Below are 20,321 nucleotides of genomic sequence, written 5' to 3' on the forward strand. Positions count from 1 at the left end.
GGTTGTATGGGAGTGTGACCTTCCGGGACCTCAGTGACCGAGGCAGTGGCCGAGGTCGCATAGGAGGTACTGCACTCTCCTATGCAGACCTAGCACTCAAATTTAGTTTATGGATTTTTCTCAACAGTAGAATATTTTTGTATACCGACCACACCTAATAATTATAACCTAACCTAAGGGTAGACTATGTATAAGTTAGGTTATGTTAGAAGGATTTTTTTATTTAAGCTAATTAAAAACTTATTTGAAAGTCGATTTATCGATGTGGCCGGTAGGATGGACCAAAGTACCGAAGTACCTATTCGCTTTTACAGTATGTTGTATGACTGTTCTATGCAGACCTAGCACTCAAAACTTTCGATTCAGAAACATTTACTTATTTTGACTTCCTAGAAATTAAAAAATATTTTCACTGCAGTAGAATGTTTTGCACTTTTACTTTAAAATTGTTGACCGAAAGTAGAAAATTGCATGTTTAGGTGGAAACCCTGAGTATTTAGATTCGCTAGACCTCTCATAACCATCTTCAATCGCTTTCTACAACCGATTACGTCAAAGGTCCATACTGTTACTTAGCAACCATACAGCACAATGGACAAATATTTTATTTATTAGATTCGTGTAACACATGGTGTCCACAAAAGATTAGTACATGCTCTACCTGTGTTAGTCGTTTCGGCCACACACCACAATTTTGTTTTAGGCCTATACAATTGTCGGCAAATTTTCTCGTGAGAAGATATTGTGACCATAATTTTTTTTTTATAGCAGGTATAGATGAGGTTGGCAAACAAACTAACTTCCCTAACATCCTTAATATCCTGATAGTACCCCTTATGATAGGGTTAACCTTTATTGAATGGTAAATAAGGGACATAGTCTTCCAGACCAAATATCTCAGTTGATGAGATTTAAAGAAGAAAATTATAAAAGCATTTATCTAAAATTAAATAAATAAAAACTATTTTTAAATATTAATTTTAATGGAAATTGCGTTATTTGGAATCCTGGAGGAATACATTCATACTTATCCCTCCTAGTTAAATCAACTGATAAGTTTTTGACAACTGTGCAAAAAAAATGTCCTTTATTCATCCAATAAGGAGGAATTGCACAGAGTGATGTCGAAAAAACTAGAAATCCAGTATAATAACCTCGTTCATTAAATCTCATAGTAAAAGTCTTCTATTTTAGGTCACAATACCTATTCGAATAAACAAACTCGAATTATATCCGATAAAAAATAATGTAGCCTATGTTTTACAAAACTTTGATTTTAGGCCTTTAGTACAAAATGTAATATTCTATACAGTCCTTTGCCAACTGACCATCACTGAAACACTGAAAAATCAAAAAGTTAGTCGAATTCAGACTTGTTACAAATCTTAATAATAACTAGTACCTTAGGCAATAAATAACATTACAAATCTAATGGTGGTACACTAAACTTCTTTTCAATTTAAAATGTATTTTAGGTACAATACAAAGATGTTGGAATACAACACGAGCATCAGTTGAGATCAATCTGAGAGCAATAGACGTATAAACGCCATTGTCAAGGGACCTTTCCTTTCCCTTGAAAACGTCTGACCTTTCCTGCTGCTCGATAACACTTCATCGTTATCGACTCTTTATCGCGATTTTTGGGGAAGTTCCGATTTGTTTTGTAACTTAATTCATTGTATTATATGTTTTACACGGAGTACTGACATGACTATTGCCAGTATGTTGTTACTGACTAACTTTAACTTGTGTTTGGTCGATACATCATTGCAGTCTCTTACTTGCAACACTGGTAAAAATACAACTTCAAATCTTTACTGGACCAAAGGTATGCAATATGCATGAAAACTGTTGTATATTGACTTGCATTACTTTTACATTAGTGTTTAAAAAAAATTCAGTATGAGTTTTGGGAGGAAATCCAAGATTTCTAAAGGAAAGGAAATTTATTTCCGAAGGGTGTACATCAGAAATGTGTGTCTAGAGGGGTACGGAGCTTTAGAGTACGCCTGTGGTCCGATTTTGACTAAATTTTGTATGTTAGTACCAATCAATGGTATCTCCAAACATTTTTTTAATTTTTTGTAAAAAAAAATTATTTGTGAAGGCGATTTTCCTATAAACCCAATAAAATAACGAAAAATTGGATTAAAGAAGCGGCCTTAACGAGTTTGATTAAAATGTAGTATGTTATGGACCCTTTAACTCTTAATAAAAAGGCACAACCCCTAATGCTGTAAAAGTTGCGATTCAGAAAATATTGTAATTTTGTGATTTACTCAAAGGTCATAGTTACACCTGCCACTTGCTCATAATAAAGGTTGTTAACAATTGGGAGAAAGTAAGTCTCAGATTGCTGATACCGTTATTTTTATTCCTACATCAACCCATGATGATGTGAACTGGCTTGCTGATTGCTGTTTATAAATTTATAAAACAACTTTGATTAAAAGATAATCACACACAACTAATTATCTATAATCCATGAATTTTCACATTTCCCGAGTCCAAGAACAATTTCCTTGTCCGATTTCGTCAGCTGATTGCCATTTATTCCATTTCCGGAGGTCCGACGAATTCTGATTGGTTCTCCTCTATATCGCTAATTGATTTCGTTCCGATTCGTCGCGGACGTGTTCACAATTTGCGATCTTTTACCGTAGCTTATCGTACATCTATGCAGTGAAGGTAAACTGAACTGAAATTACGAAACTTTGAAATAAAAGTTTTATTCATTTCATTGTATTAATATGTTTTATCACAGGTTTTACTTCTGCACCCAGGTAAACGTGGGTAAACAGTGTGGTTCAATCCTGGGAATATTTGGTACCTTTTTGGTGTTTCGAAGGTGGACCCAGCTGTCCTTGGTCATTGTGCTTTTAACATGGCTAATGAAGCAGCTGATCATCAGTAACAAAGCTACACAAGGCATATCGCTTCATTACACACCCATTCTTCATATTTGGGTTAAAATACACACCCTAGGTAGCGTCCCCATCTCAACTGGCAACACCAGGTTAAAACTAGGGTTTAAAATGAAAGAAATCATGAGTGAAACAAACAGCGAATGACGATTTAACTAAACCGAAGTCAATTTATTTGTGCTAATATACAATGGCACCCTACGAAAGGATGTTCCAAAATAAATACTTCAAGTTTTTAATGATTTACTAAGAAACATTTACCGATTCAAGCTAATACTATATCCTTCCCGTTGGACTTGGAAGTGGCCTACTGATATCAAAATCAAACAAAAACCATTTAAACGTGCAAGATAAAAAATAAAAATCATTAGCAACACCCTTTGAAGTATTTATTATATATTTACAGTATTTTGTAAAAGATAATTTTGTATGAGAATGGTTAAGTAAAAGTTTTTTACGGCTGAAACAAAAAAAATCATGGATTAGCAAAGCTATAACAGGGTACTTTGTTGTATGCAAGCATTTCACTTCACAAAATGTCCAATGAACTAGATGTATAAAAAATGCATAGATGAGTGTGTATTTGTGTATGTATAAATTGATGAGGTACAGTAACAAATGACTGTAATATGGTAATACATAGACCGCCCTGAGGTGTTAAATTAAATATATTTCAAATTAGGGAAAGTATCATTCAGACTAATATTTTAAAGATTAATGCACGAGAAAAATTAAACCGCTATTACGGTCTGACTGTGGTTAACATCTAATTTAATCCGCATTAAGTTGTGTAGTGAGAGCGAGAGAGAGTTTAGTCGGGTTGAAGGATAAAAGTAAAGCCGGGCTCAAAGGATTGTTGGCGAGGCGCGGTGGCGCGGTGGCGCGGTTTTGAGTGTGCATACAACTGGAGACTTTTCACTAATGAGGTCACTGACATCTGTATTTACATTGCAAAACATCGTCAATCGATGTGATATTGTACTAGGTTTAACGTAGTGAATGGACTCTGAAATAGAAGACAAGACTACTGTACTATGCAGTTAGTACAACACTATTACAGTATTAAGAACTAAAAGGTATACAAGTGAAAATTTTAAAAATTTATAAAATTGATTTGCTTGTAAATTATAGGGTAAGTCATGTAACATAAGATTGATCCATATAATTCAACATTTCTAAAAATTAGTTAATTGTACACCCGGAACTTGTAAGTAAACTCATTTCAATTGCCAAAATAATATTATTTTGTATTTCAAAGATTTGGTTTAAGAGGTAAAACATATTAGTTTTTAGGGTAATAATCTGCTAAAATCTCTCTTTTGCATAGATGGATCGAATTGATTATCAATTTATAAGGTTGTTGGTAACAGCCGAATTTCATAAAAATTAAATTTCAATTATCAACTTTCAATCATTGAGATGGGGACGTGAATAATTGGCAGCTTTTGAAATAGAAGAGTAGGCCTAATCTTAGACAATGATGACAAGCTAATTGTTGTAAAAGTCGATTGTTGTAAAATATGATTGGTTTCTTGTAAAGCTGATTAGATTTATGTAAAAGCTCATTGTTGTAAAAGCTGGCTGGCAAGTCTAAACGTTAAACTAAACATGTTTTAAAACATGAACAGCTGATTCTTAAATTATCATTTTTTATAGCTTAATAAAAAAAAAAACCAATGGCCTTAAAAACGCACCCCTTTCAGTAAGATGGGTATATGTAATGAGGCACACAATTCAAACCATAATACAACCAAATAAACCAAACACTTACATGCACCGAAAAGGTAAAAAAATATTCTAAAACTACCCAATGTCACTAAGAGCCAAATTTCTATCCCAAAGTATTTTCGAACCAATCAATTTCTCCACGTATTCCATGAGGAAGTGCGCATCAGTCGTGGTCCGCGACCAACAATAGTACAATCACACAAGATACATTCCTGTGTGTGCGAACGATAGATTGTCCCAGGCCCGCTATCGCTCACCATCCCGAGTCATTTCTCAGGCTTATCAGCTGATAGCTTCAAGAAGACTGCAGACGTCTACAGATAAGCTGTCAAAGGTCTACGGTCTACACCAATAGTCCATTTGCCCCGGTGGGGTTTCCAGTTTAGGCCATGTGGTGAACCTACGTCTGACTGAGGAGTTTGAAAAATGTAGCACAAGTTTCTAGAGTAAAAGTAGTTATTTTGGGTTTCAATAGGATTTTTTTCTATCACGAAAATTGTAGAGTTCGTTTTACTATCATATAAGTCTAATGAGAAAATGAGACAAGTACTTCAGTACAGCAGTGTGTTTGGTTTTCATTCAAATTAATTAGGATAACAACCCAGTCCCAAAACATAATCTGTGGAAGCCGCAAAACTGTACGTACACCAGCAAAAAGAGTGCCAGTCACAGTAACTCTAAGAAGTATTGGTGCCAGGAAGCTTTACGTTGAATTTTTCTTTTAGAGGTTTCCCTATAATTAAGTCAAATAAGTCTTTCCAGAAATTCGCGAGAGCTAAAACTTAAATTTGTCTAGAAAATTAAAGCGATTCCTGAAGAAATGTTGAAACTAATATTAGAAGGAATTTTCAATCAATTAAAAATGAATATCAAATGGTACGAGGGCGTCGCTTGAAGGGCGGTGTTTTAGAGAAATTGAAAAATTAGTCCGTAAATTAAAAAAATATAAGTTAAGCTGTGCTATTTATACGAATAGGATAAATAGTATTCGATTTGTATTATGTATAAATTGGGACGCTTTCGTTGCATCGTCCTGTAACTAAAGATTAAATTCACAGCGAAGATGGTAAACTTACCAAAGATGCTTTTCAATACCTCAATTTGAACTTTTATGTACCTAAAATTACAAAATAATCTCCTAGTAACCACAACTCAAAATCCCAAGTCATGAACTGATCAATCGCACATCAAACATGATGGAAGTGGACACAGTCTGTCACCCTTGCCAACCCACTATCGCCCAGAGGGGGAACTTCTTCAGTGACCAATACTTCGAATCAGCGAGGAGGACCTTGCAAGAGCTAATGGCTCAGATGCAACAAAGTAGAAACCAAGTAAACTTCCCCCCGGGCAGGATGGATCAGCTGTTGGCAGAACTAGGCGCTTGGCAACAGAGTGGACAGACGATGCATGCAGCCATGAGCTCCATCAAACATGACAATCTGTTCGCCACTGTGTTCAGATTCGAGCCTGAATGTTTAAAGGTAGGTGTAGCTAGGTTACCATTGTATAACAAATACAGTAGTTGGTAAAATGAGGCTGTAATTGTTAATGAAAGGGTGTGTTTGGTCTGTTTTATTGTCTTTCAATTCGAATTGCAAAGTCTAAACGGTATTGAGAAAGGTTGTATGGGTTGGTTACCGTTATTCAACAATGAGAAATGCCGTGTTACCTATTAAATGCTAGTATGTATATATTTCTGTTTTACTGAAAGCTAAGCAAAAAAAAAAAAAATGGACCAGGTAAATTAAGTTTGACACAACTTCGCAAAGTACTCGTATTACAAATACAATTGTTTTCTTCGGCTCAAAATCTAATGTGTTTTTATTCATTTCCTCTTCCACTATTTAGAACAGTTTACATTATTACCTTTAGTATTTCTTAAACATTTTCGGCAAGGCACAGACACTATACATTTTTTAGTACAAAAGCTACAACCGTCGCGTCATGCACTTACTCTGGTTGACACGAAACTTTTAGGTACTTAAAAAATCAGAAATTAAAAACTACATCCACCAAATGTCAAATTTACCGCAAGCAAAAGAAAGTTACTGTGTTTTGTACACTACCTAAAAAAATTCCAAATTCATAATTCGCTACGAGAGAGAGTAACGATGATGATTTTCTCGTGATCATGGGAGATGTTCCAGATTTTGCCGCGATCGCGAAGCAATTCCACATTAATTTCGCCTAGGTCCACAAGTACTGTAGTGTCCAGCATCGCATCCACTAACACAACTGAAAACACGTTTCAAATCACAAATCATTTCCAGATGCTGGTCGACGTGAAAGGGTTTCAACCGTTCAACATCAAGCTGAATGTTCACGACGAGGTGGTTGAGTTGTCAGCGGTCAAGGAGGAAGCCTCAGCCGCACCGACGCCCGGGGGTCAAAACTGCGTGGGCTACATGAGCAGAAACATTGTCAGGAAGTACATGTTGCCCCAGAGACTGGTCAAGGAGTGTGTGCAATGCTGTCTGTCAGCTGATGGGGTCTTGTTCATCAGCGCGCCTTGGCTCAGATGTTAGATAAATACATTAGTGTATACAATAATACTATACAAAAAATACTTGATCAGTGTTTACTTGGTTTTGTGTTTCTACGTCATAGGATGTATTACGTGTGGGACCGGTCTAAACCCTGGCAGTTTTCCTATCTGACATCGACCTTTCGTTGGGTAACCCTAGAATTAACACTGCTTGGTATCGAACTGGCAACCTTCAGACATGAAGGTGAGCACTAAACCAACTCTACTGAGTGTATACAAAATCAGGGGACTGTTTGAATTTAAATTTAAATTAAAATCTTCACAATCAAGCATCCTGCTTTGCGTTGTTTTCTGACTGGAAATAGTTCATGATAGGATAACAGGAAGGGGTAAAATTCATTAATTTATTAGGTATACTATCGTGCCATTAATGATTGCAAATGGAGCCAAAGATAAACCATTGGTTTATACGGTAAGTAATTGCTGAGAAACTACTGTTTGTGCAACAAACAACCATGAAAGATACAGTGATAAATATATAGTATTGCAAATATAATCACAGTGGTGCAGATACAGTAATGCTAATACACTTATTATAAGGCACAAATTATTGCAGAAGGCTTGAACAAAAGAGGTAATGTTTCGTTTTTTTCAGGTTAAAATTGTACAATTATATTCAAACCTAGTTCAGGCTAGGTTAAGTTAGGCCGAACTAGGCAAGAACTAAGACCAAACCCAAAACATAAATACATAAAAACGACATCTCAAACATAACACTTAAAAAATGTTGCAAAGAAGTAATGTGGCATCAATTCAGTACTGACTCACGTTGTCCAAATATTCGCTGAAACTGATAAGATGAACCTGTTCTATAATAATTATAGAGTATCAGGTTGCAATGGGATATCAACAGTGATAAGAAGCGGTCCAGCCGAACAGTGAAAGCTATCAATGACTTTCTCACAGGAGGAGGCGTGTCTATCAAAACTGTGGCCTTAAGGCCAGAACTCTCGCGTCGCCACAGGCCTCAGCTTAAGTGACGTATCGTGCTTGTAGAAACTACAAAGTAGGTGATGAGCCAAGTTCCTTTCTACGTTCACTTTCAGAGCTAAAAGAGTAGTTTACAAACTAGAAATGGAACATCCTGTCTAAAAAATAATACCGTTGGTTAACCTATGTTAGGCTAAGTTAATGTTGTTTGTACAACAAGGTAGTCATAGTCAAGTCAGTAAAGTGATGCTATTTTTGTTACACATTCCTACATAACGTCATCTCCACATTGTCCCCATAATTTTGTTCCTTGAACTATGTTTGTTACGAGCTGTTTCACTGTTTTAATCATAAAAGTTCTAATTAAATTACTATAAGTGCGAGATATCTGTAAATCCTTTAGGACAGACTTGCAATTTTGTAATGTAATATGAAATTTTTTAAATAACACTAGATCAAAAGACTTCATACTAAAACAGAGAAAGAGTACAGTTTTTTTTTTGTGAATCTACCTATAAATTATTTAAAAATTGTTTAAAATGTAAGGAGTTAAAGTTCTTATACCAATCATCACCGCAGGAAAAAAGGCGTTGAAAAAAAGGACCATTATAGTTTTAAATGTCTTTCAACATATTTAATACATAAGCACGTTGAAACAAGACTAAACGTCCTTGTCCAATTATGTATACACGTTATTGAAAAAACTTAGTAGCCTAAGTTTACAAGTTGGTGTATGAAAAACACAGCGGCCTGACTGTGTCAACAAAGAGAGGATAGTTAAAAAAATATCAATAGGCGGTCAATCAAACAATTTACAATGAAAATCATCTTGCCACAGCATACAAATTTCTTTAAAAATGCTGGCGAGTTCTTTTGGTCCGTATGCAAAACAACTACAGCGGTCTAATTATTTCAACAAAGCGTTTTTCACATTTCGGTAGGGAACGGTCCAAGCCCTGAGATAGCGCCGCCAATCAACATTCCTCTGTGCCGCGGCCGCAGGTATTTACTACTCTGTGCAAGTCTGGTATTTTACTACTCTGTGCGAGATTGTTTCTCCCACGCGCATTCTACATAGAAACCAATTAGTTTTGGACACGGCAATAAAGCGATTCACCACCAAAAAGAGTAAACCTCGGAGCCTTGACCTTTGGAGCTTCGTACAAATTAATTACCTCGCCTTGTCCCTTTTATCTCGGTTTGCTGAGAGCTTACGCTACTCTGGAGAAGAGCAAAGGAATCCCGCTGAAGACTTTGCTAGCTGAGTAGCTTAGTGGCAACAGTGCTCGTTTGGATTCAGAAGGTCGCAGATACGATCCTGAGAAGGTTACAGACTCTTTTTTGATTGTAATCTTGGACCATAATAAGAGACAAGTAGCCTACTTTCATAACGCTTGGTACTGAGTAAACATATGGGAGAAAAGTTGAATTAAATTTGAGGAAAAAGTGTTGAGAATTACTTATGGACCTTGGAAGATAGAGAATGAAGAATGGAACATGGAAGAATGGAAGAATGGAAGAGTTGAGACAGCTATTTTTGGATCCGGACATGATAGCTGAAGTAAGAAGTAGAATACTGAGATGGGCATACATGTTGTTCAAAGGTTTATTGCGGACATTTTCCATCACGATTGTAAAAAACAATACTCAAAGTTTCAATAGGCCTTCACAAAGGAAAGACAACTCTTTAGTTAAAAAAAGTCTTATTTAACCACACCGAAGAAGAAAGCCAGGAAGGCCATGCCAGAAGACACCTGAGACCTGAGAAGTCTTGAAAGAAGAGAAGAAAAGTTGTGTGTTGGTACCACCTTGGGGACCTAAAGCCACGGTAGTTATATGGACCCAGCTGGTCAAGGCCAAGCCCCCATCAAAATGGGAATAGTTATTGATCCTTGGTGAAGAACCAGCTGATGAAGTCAGAACCAGGAACCAGAAACCAGAAAGAAATCTGTCTGTCGTCATTACATGTTGATTCAACACTAATTTTAAACGTTTCCTCTTAAAATTCACTATCATGGAATGACAACGTCCTATAGATTTTAATATTACCACACAAACTAGTCAGGTTGTCATTTATAAAATTCAAGTAATAATTTACAATGGCCAGCACCAATGTTTTAACATTGCTAATAATAACAATCTGTATAAGAATAAAAAACCTATAGTAAAAATGTTGTTGGATGGTTTAAAGTTGTTTAAAACATACTAAAGCAAAGTTTTACGTCTGAAGAAGGCGGTTTATATTGTCACTTCAACTTTATCATAATGTACAATGAACTCACAAGTGCGCTACTTGGGCAGTGAACAAAAGTATGTTCCCTACTAGGCACTCATACGGTTTTGTCCTGGGCGTTGGGTTTTATTGTATTGTTTCATAACCGAATAAAGTGAAGATAAATATAAGACTCGAGACGCTATCGTCACATTATAATAATTATAGTTTGGAAAACATCATGACTAGTATTGTATACAAAATAACCTAAGCGTACCTTAACTCTGTATGCTGTTTATTGATAAATAACTCCATCTTACCTTGTAGCCTGTATCATTAGCTCCGTGCGGGATCTGAAACGATACGAACACATTTCAATGGTTTGATGAGACATTTTTCATAACTTTTTTTTATATTGGAACACACTTAAAAATATATCAATAAATCTTTAACACATTATGTTTTAATTGAATTTATTTTATTTCAAGTGTTGTAAATCTTTGTGATGTTGGAACTTCTTCATACAATTTGTATTTGATCGCCAAATTTATAAGAACTATAAAGCTTGTTAGACTTAAACACGAGATAGAGTGTTTCATTTTAATAATAATTTATAATAAGTATTTGTAAAGAGTAATCAGTGTAACTTCCAAGGAGTTAATATTTTTCACTCTAAACTTGAATGATTTGTGAGAATAGTAAAAATATTCTCTATCAAGGAAAAGGAGTTTCTCCACACAAAATTTTAAAACAGTGCCCATATATTTTACTCTTAATTAAGCATATACATGAAATAAATTCCGTGTAAAATAACCCACAATATCCAAAAATGACTTAAATAATCAAACTATCGCCATTGCTGTAAAATTACAACGATTATTGAACTTAATGCAGGTAATGAGGATTGCAATGATAAACCACGACTGCATTGAATGGCAGATAAAACGTCAATAAATGCGATCCGATATGAGCGCTCATCCATGGATGAAGAGTTGTGATTTATGAGGTGGGGTATCTGGACAAACGAATCATCTGAGGGATCTCTGCTGATACAACAATCAATCTGCAGAATACCTCACAACCCCTCACTACTCCGGCAGCAGATTATAAAATAATGTTGATTTGAGGCAAGGATTTAAAAATAACCCCCGCCACAGCAAACCTAGAACTAAGCGAATTTTTATGTCTGATTGGATTTACTCAAATGGGTCCTTAAACTTATTTTATGTTTTAAGGGTGAGGAATAGGAAAAAATCAATCCCCTTCCCCCATAAATCCCCTGTTCATACAGTATCATGTTTAATTATATGAATATGAACGAATGGTGTTTTGGGCAGCTGGGGACATAAAAACTAAAAATTAAATCGTTCCCTCGGCTTGGTCTTACCATGAGACCAACGGTAAAATCTTATTACCTATGGTAAATTCGCTAAAAGGATTATGTTTTAGCATCTATAGGCTGTTTGGACATTTCAATGTAATGGCATTTGTTGTGTAGTTAGAAACTCAAAAATCGGTCTAAATCCCTAATTTTTTTATAGACTAGGTTTGAACTCATACCCCCGCACCAAGACGCTAACCTAATAATAACCTACCACATACCAACCATCGTGTTACTAGATCACACTCAAAACTTGAATAAATGCGATGCTGTTATATTAACCACACCTCGATTTTCGGTACCTTAGATTAGGGTAGGATAGTTTAGTAAGTTTATTTGTATGTACAGTATTTTATGTAGGGAAAAAACATACTAAAGAGAGTAAAGTAGAGTCAAACATCCAAAGTTTATTGATGAATACTAAGCCAGAGAAAGTTTTTCACAGTCTGTATGTTACTACGCAAAGTGGAAACACTATCTTGATGATGGTGCAAGACTAACGAAGTTAAACATTTTAGCTTAAAATTTTGATTTACACACAATAATAAACATTTCAGAAAATAATCGTACTTTTTATAAGTTATAAAAAACTAAGTATATATATTACGGGTTTCAATTAAAGTAGGCTTATAATGTTAAGCTAACTCAAAAATACTCAAGTCAGTGAACTATTATTGGCTATAGACGCACGTTATTGCATTTCCATAGGTAGTCCTTGTGCTTCAGTGGAAAGTTTTTTCCGTAAATATTACAACAATCATCTAAGATTAAATTTTAATTTCTCTAATTATACGCATGATAAAATTATCAATTTAATGTTCAATTGTTTATAAAAACTAAAAATATCTGGGATAATATGATTGTCATGAAAGGTATTGTAAAATAATTCCGTTATTAAAAGATAACTTTAAAGGTCACCGTGGGTAGTTCATTTAATATGAATTTAATTATCTACACAGTATCACATGTTAAGCCAACCGCGTTCTCTCGCCGATGTACTAATTATTGATATAATCCTACACTAGAGGATGTAATCCCACCTTACTAAAACTAAATCTCTTTTAATTTCCCCAACGATTAGCGAGGTACCAGAAGGAAAATGAAAATTAAATCGTCAAATGTTGACATAGAGAATATTATTTTTATTACATTGATGTTGTCAAATGTAAAATTTTGATTGCGTGTTTATGTATATGATTTTATAATACTGATTTGAATCCGGGCCACAAAGACTGGTCCGCATACTAATCTAGGGGAAATTTGTTGTACTATTTAAGAGGAATTTAAATGGTAAACTTTTAATTCACAAGTGTTAAGTGTTCTTCAGTGCTTTTTGGGTAGCATTATGTTATTCCGACCACACAATTTTAGGTTGGGTTTGGTTATTTGTACATTACAAAAACGCATTTACATTCATTTAAAAGGTTTAGTTACCCAACCGTGTCTAACCTAGGCTGGTGTGTTATCGGTGCAACATAAGATTATCTCTATGATTTTGCAATTATGATGAATTCTACAGGAGCAGAACTGAGAATAAATTAGTATGCCACAGACTGACAAAATCTATAAAACAAATTGTCATCTTAGCTCTGAAATATACTTCAAAGAGTTATCTTTGACTCTTGGGATTTTATAAAGACTTTTTGTGTGTTTGGTTTGTGATTTATACGCCAATGGCATTATTTTTACTTCCAATGATAAATGAAATCTGGGTCTGGAAACTATCTTGGTTGGAATAGAACCAGCGACCTTTAGGTTTTGAGCGAGCACTGTAGCCACTAGGCTACCCAGACAATTATGCTGCCTAGAAATATCATTTACAACAATTGGCGATTACATATAAATTTTTTGACACCTCTTTAGTAATATATTTAAGGTACATTATTTGCAATTTACTAAGAAAATATTACTTTGTATCAACCATAGCTTCAAATACAATATACACCAACGGATCTGATATTTTAGCCATTAATTAATCTGAGGTGTTAATTGATGTGACAGGGTTTCTGTAATTTAACAGTTTACAGCTTGTTTGAAGGTTTAAAAATGTGTCTACCGCAGTAATTTTCATCTTACAACACGTTTGGCTAAATTCGTTTTAACTTGGTTCCTAAGTACAATTGTAGAGCACAAATCAAAATTTAAATTCAGCGAATCGCAATTCACCTAATTTATTGCCAATGGTGTAATTGTGTTTGGTCGAGTGTGAAATTATAAACAAAATAATAACGATAAATCAAACCCGAACGTAATGAGGGCGCGTGTAGCAGACCGGGTCCAACGCAAGGCCGGGGTGAAATATGGATGGCCTGGGAAACATACAACTGCTACGAACATACAATACAATGTCTGTAGAAGTTCACGTATTATAACAGTGTGTTAAATTATATGTAAGGTAAAATTATTGGTTGCTAAAATACATATTTTTGTCTTATGATGTCTTAGGGTCTAGCTCGGTATCGTTTTTCACATTACTTCAGGCTAGGCCTAGGGGCTGCAGCATTATCACATTATTAAATCCATTTGTGATTGTTGGTATTTGAACTCGGGACCTCAGAGACCAAAGTCCTGCGTTCTTGGATCAGCTAGCAACTGGCTCGAATACATATTGTAACTTCAAAATAATTCAAATACTCAACGCTATTTCAGAAGTCAACATTGTTTAGTGAATAAGGTAGTTTACAAAAAAAATCTAGAACTAATTTACTGCAGATTTATTCCAAACTATGTAGTCATAGTCTATGTTTGGAAAATATGTGCTTGTTTTTAGCTTTTAATTCTTGATAACAATTCAAAGACGAGTTCTGTAAGCAATATACGTAATATAATATTCCAAAAATATTTTTTACATAAAACTTATTGGGTTGTTCGACCAATAAGAAACAATATATCATATTTAAAAATATAAAAAAACACACAGAAAGTTTTAAACCATACGTACACAATACAAAACTACTTTTAAATTTTTAAGTAGTTCTGGTTGGATAAATCATTAGTAGGAAAATTGGAGGTTAAAAAAGGGTATGCAGTAAGTTATATTTTTCCCGATTCCATAACTTTTCTCCAATATTTCTGACATTTATTATCTAGGAATGTTAACGTTAGACAGCTCATGCAATATAACAATATTTATATCATATACCAATAGTTTTTCACTGACTATTTAAATACAATATTTAAGTCGAGTAAGGCTTATGACAACATAATTTAGTTTTTACATAGCTGCTAATGTAACACTGAAAATGCAACCTAAAATGATACAACTGCCTCATACTATTTTTAACAAAAAATATGTCACGGAGTAAAATACGAATAAAGCTGACAACGTTTGCATGTTGTAGTCCCGCGGAGGTCCTTCAGTCGTAATGAATGGACAAGGGGGGAGAGAGAGAAGACTGAATAATGCAGACAATATCAAGAAGACCTCCTGAGGGACTTGGGGTTGGTAATTATATCACTTCATCGATCCTGGAGGGGAGGAAAAGAGAAAAGAAGAAGAAAGTAAAGAGTATTGGTGTAACTATGTAGGCTACTGTACATAAGTGGTGTATATTATGATGACTACAAACAAACAGACAAATCCTTTTCCTTATACGTTCAAGATTTAGGATTTTAGCTCTACTGGAGCAAGTGCATAGAGCATCTCAGACACGTTTTTTGTTATTTTGTGATTAACAACTGGCTCAATAGTAGTGGTTATTATGGTAGTAATATGGTAGTAGTGGTTAGTGTGGTTATTAGTAGAGGTAGTAGTAAAACTATACCAACGAGGGACTTTTGTACCGGTTAATACTGCAAGAATACGATAGAAATACTGTACTTTTAGAGGGTGGGTAATGGTCTAATCCAATTGAATATCATAAAACATATTTTGGAATTTTTTGCCAAACATGCCATTGTATCCATCAGCAAATATTGCAACAGAGTTTGATATCTACACATCTTGAGTTAAATATTTGTAAAATCAGGGTTTCGTTTAAGTTTATACCGTGTATTTATGCTACGACTGAAGGTACCTAAAGTTCTTTCTATTTGTGATTAAGATCATTCCATTTTATAATCAAGTTAAAAACTTCGTAACATACATAACACTAACTCCAATCAGAATGTTGTAAATTTAATTGTATACATCGCTTTGTGTAGTAGCATGTATGTATACATAGAAACTTATATCGTAAGGAAACAATATAATTCTGTGAAAATCTTAAATACTTATAATCCAGTGACGTAGCCAGGGGGGGGGGGTCCTGGGGGTCCGGACCCCCCCCTTCTGGTCTTAAATATAATATTTTTTGTTAAATTAAATGTAGAATTATATAATCGTACTGTATTGATGTTGGGGTTGATTATTTTCAATGCCAAGAGAGCTAAAAAAAAGGCCGTTTTAGGGTCTATATTTTTCAAAATTTTCCCGGACCCCCCCCCCCCCCCCTTCACCCGGACTCCCCGGTCGGTCGACCCCCCCTATTTTGAAAACCTGGCTACGTTACTGTATAATCTTTGTAAAATGTCATCGAGTAAACTTACTTTATATATTTCCCGGGTAAATGAAGGTATTTTAATCGTCCATACAAACACAATACACAGTTCAATTGCATTTCAGCCAAAATATTTCAATAACTTTACACTTTCCCACCAATACAATAATCGTAGGTATATTCTAACGGAATTGTATTTTTATTCGGTAAGCTCTCTAACACGTAGGTTTTTAAAAGGCAAAGCGCGTATTCAATACAGTCTGAGGTACAGAACATGGCAACAATGAGACATAAATAATTCAAACTGCGATGTTATAAATAATGGAAACATTGCCTTCAGGCGGAGCGACGACACTCTACCCGGCCCACCCTCATAGCCGTCACTGTGCAGACTGGTGTGTATAGTGTATACGTCATGTATACAAGGTTCATGAAACATTGCCTTCAGGCGGAGCGACGACACTCTACCCGGCCCACCCTCATAGCCGTCACTGTGCAGACTGGTGTGTATAGTGGCGTCATGCCTATAAGGTGTGTACGCCATATTATTAGACATGTACGTCATGTATACAAGGTATAAAAGGTACCCACATATAAGGTTATGTGTATACCTTATAAGTTGAATACGCCAGGTATATAAGAAGTAAACGTCTTGTATATATGGTGTATAGGTCAAGTATATGAGGTATGTATATACTTCATGAATACAAGGGTGTTTACGTCATGGAGATAATGTGTATATGTCTTATAGGCTGTAAACGTTATGGATATACGGTGAATATTTCGTGTGTATAGTGTGTCAAACGTTAATTTGGCCAAATCTGGCACATAAATTGACTAAAAAGCTCCGGGATGATGCAATTTATGGTTTTTTGGTATGTTTAATTTGAAACGAGTAAAACCTTGGGATTCCAATAATTATTCTTGGGTTTACTGTTTGAAATTGGGAAAACTAACATTTAATCCTATGCAATTGCTTTCACATTATAAATTTAGTTAGACAAATTTATGAGTACAAGACACAGAAAATGCCCTAACTAATGCAATAGGAGACGCGTAGATAATTATTTCAGCTGCATTGTATATAGTGTATAACATAAAATTATTATGAGGTTGGCGTTAATAGTAAATTCTAATGATTATCTATGACAGTTTCTACTGTAATTGCTAATGATCTTCAAATTGAAGTTCTTCGAGTACAATTTAAGATTAATACTTACAATTTCTTAGAATGGTGAAGAGGTTCGACATATTCATTGTATTTTTTAATGCTTCGATACTTGTGTCAGTAATAATTGTGCCACGTTATCAACAATTGAATTCAATGACTTGGTAAATTTATTCACACCGAGTTTTCAATTCCTAGTTGGTAGCATTTATCCGTCAGATATTTTTACGCAGATGCGTATGTTTTATTAAATTAGCTGGAAACTGTCAAATGTTTCCGTTCACAAAGTCAAGTTGCATAACTTGACCGTGAAACTCCAGTGATGTAAGACAACTCCTAGGAGGCCTTGTTAGTGGTGGAGTTATAGTTTGGTCTAGTCCGGAGTTGTCCAATGACACGAACATGGTCGGGGAAATCTCCGTCGCCCACGATATACACTGGGGAGTTGTATCTCGGTCAATACAGCACGGCATCCTTGAGTACCTTCAAAATAGTGGATAGCATGGTTTTCTTGAGTACCTTCAAAATAGTGGATAGCATGGTTTGATCGTAATTATCATAAAAAAACATGTTTCAACAGTAAAAACGCAACCCAAATTACAAGTAGGTTTACGATAAAACAAACATTGGTATCCCTGTTATCTTTACTTCATTGCCGATCAGCTGATATGCTTTGTTGCTTAGTTTATCATGAGGTTCGGTGTTATAATACGACTCAGCATGGTGTTGTCACAAGCTCAAAGAATAAGTATTGTAAAAGAATGCGTTAAAAGTATTATAACAATGAGTGGTATGTGAACTTGTTAGACATATCAATCATAATAATCATCCGAAAGTTTTATAGTTTTTTTCCATGTGATGGGGGTAATTAAATCTCTTGCTACCGCATTTAAAATATTGGAAAACGAGTCAATGAAATCCCCAGCTTACTGGCGTGGCAGTTTAACCAATATGCATTATATTCTAATTGGGAAAACGTCTAATGAAGATGGAAAAATTATTTTAAATTACTCTATTAACCCTTTTCTACGAGTTAGTTACTTTCTGTTCACTATTGGTTATATTCCAATGGACCAGTAATTATGAAATGGATTGAAATAAATTCCAAATCATCTATTTATTAGATATCTACATGTTAAGAATTATAAAATAGGTTATTGGTGATATTCAAATGTAATATACAAATCGAATATTTTATTTTAATACACATCGTTAAAGATTTTCACGAAGTGTTCCGTTCCAATCACAATTTTATGACAATAGAACATAGTATGGGAATTGAGTTTAAAACCTTTTCAAGAAGAAATATTAGCATTTTTATTCACAATTGCAAGACGATTATCATAAATCTCATTATCTTATCGATTTCACGAATTTCCGTTATTTAATTATATTGCAAATTATATTTATATTCTAATCTTATTTCTAAATTTATTTCAAATGTCCGCTTCAATTGGCCCTTTCCTTAACAAAAAGGGCAGAAAGATAAATGTTACCTATTGTTGAAGCCCGCAACTACATTATTCTCTTATTCTACACTATTTCTTTCGTGGGTTCCAGTTAACTCATTTCTAGACACCAACGGTTGTTTTATGACGCAAAACAAAAGTTCAGGATGATAACAATGGAGTAAAATGCGATTTCCCATTCGCGCAAATTGCAGGTTTAGTACAGAGATATACACGATTCAGTTCACCCAGTTATGGGGGTTTCACAGTGAAAGCGTCGTAAACGATAAAACAATGCGGGTATGACGGAGTTAACTCACCATAGTCACCGTAGACAGCCACGGCCACTGTTGACAAGTATATATTACTTAGTAAACAGAACCAGTGGGGGAAAGTGTTTATTTTGGTTAAGTTGAATTACGCAGGCAACTACTGGGATTAGTCCGAAGTGTGTTTGTAAAAGAGGGTTTCAAAATAAAAACAACTGAGGTTAGCTAATATGGTAAACAACAATACAAATTGTACACGGTTTCAATAAGGCCAAACTCTCAAGCAATATAAGGTTAGGTTAAGAATAGGTTAGGTTAGGTGCATTAAAGTTACTTTGGGTTAGTTAGGTTAGAACTATCAGTTCTTGTGCTTGTGCAATAATAAAACTTAATAAAATTATTTCGTTACCTTACAATATCCTTGTTCGATGTTGGTAGATAAACTACATGTTTCGTGTCGACAGCCACATCCTCAGGTTTATCCTCTTCTCAGATTCGTCATAAACTTGTAAAGCCACGAAACACGTAGGTAGTTTATCTACCAACACCGAAAAAGGATATTGTAAGGTAACGAAATAATTTTATTAATATAAAACAATATCCAGAATGAGGACCATGAATTCTGAATAAAACTTAATTGGAATCATTATTGACGCCCAATTAAAATTTTATGACGTTCAGTTAGATTCGCAAAAACTGTATTTGGCAATGTTTTAGAAAGATTATTGTGGGTAAAAATTAAATATTGAGTAAATAAATAATTTAATTAATTAATTAATTAATTATAATTTGTAAGATATGTTTCATAAAGATTAAAAACATCGTGTAATATTTAGCATCCAGTTTAGAGATTACAGATAAATCTTCCGTTTATATTTCAGCAGATCAAAAAAGTGGTGTATAACCGCGTAGTAACGTGTCTATACTATTTAAAAATCGACTTCTTTCGTTTAATCATTCTTGATTTAGAAACAGGTGACATCCATGTATCTATATACAATATCTATATACTTAATACAATAATGGTTTTCTCTGTAACGTCCATGCTTCACCCGACCGACTTAACAGATTTTTACCAAGCCTAGGTGTCGTTTAAATAAATCTACAATTAATTATTTAATCAATAGAATTAATCTAATCTGATCTTAGAAAAACTTCAATGGTTATTGCATTACTGTATTTTTTTTGCCCCGGGCACAAATTTTGAACTCAATAAAATGCGTAGTCTGCGC

General features: G+C 34.7%; 1 protein-coding gene and 1 long non-coding RNA gene across 3 annotated transcripts in view; one reads left to right on the forward strand and one right to left on the reverse strand.

The window, feature by feature from the left end:
• LOC128988324 (uncharacterized) overlaps nt 1-20,321 on the reverse strand; it is a 163,076-nt gene that overhangs the window by 15,292 nt on the left and 127,463 nt on the right. For both annotated transcript variants that reach the window (XR_008490359.1, XR_008490358.1), the window contains exon 2: nt 10,666-10,698. This is a non-coding gene — a long non-coding RNA (uncharacterized LOC128988324). The remainder of the gene's footprint in view (nt 1-10,665; nt 10,699-20,321) is intronic.
• Nucleotides 5,815-7,224, forward strand: LOC128988323 (alpha-crystallin A chain-like). Its single transcript, XM_054409509.1, has 2 exons — nt 5,815-6,139; nt 6,929-7,224. The coding sequence occupies exons 1-2, from the start codon at nt 5,849-5,851 to the stop codon at nt 7,181-7,183; spliced, it is 546 nt and encodes a 181-aa protein (XP_054265484.1). The 5' UTR covers nt 5,815-5,848; the 3' UTR covers nt 7,184-7,224.

Source organism: Macrosteles quadrilineatus, unplaced genomic scaffold (genome assembly GCF_028750875.1).
Source record: "Macrosteles quadrilineatus isolate MER2022 unplaced genomic scaffold, UCM_ALF_1.0 Scaffold_3__2_contigs__length_128488019, whole genome shotgun sequence".
Lineage (NCBI taxonomy): Eukaryota > Metazoa > Arthropoda > Insecta > Hemiptera > Cicadellidae > Macrosteles > Macrosteles quadrilineatus.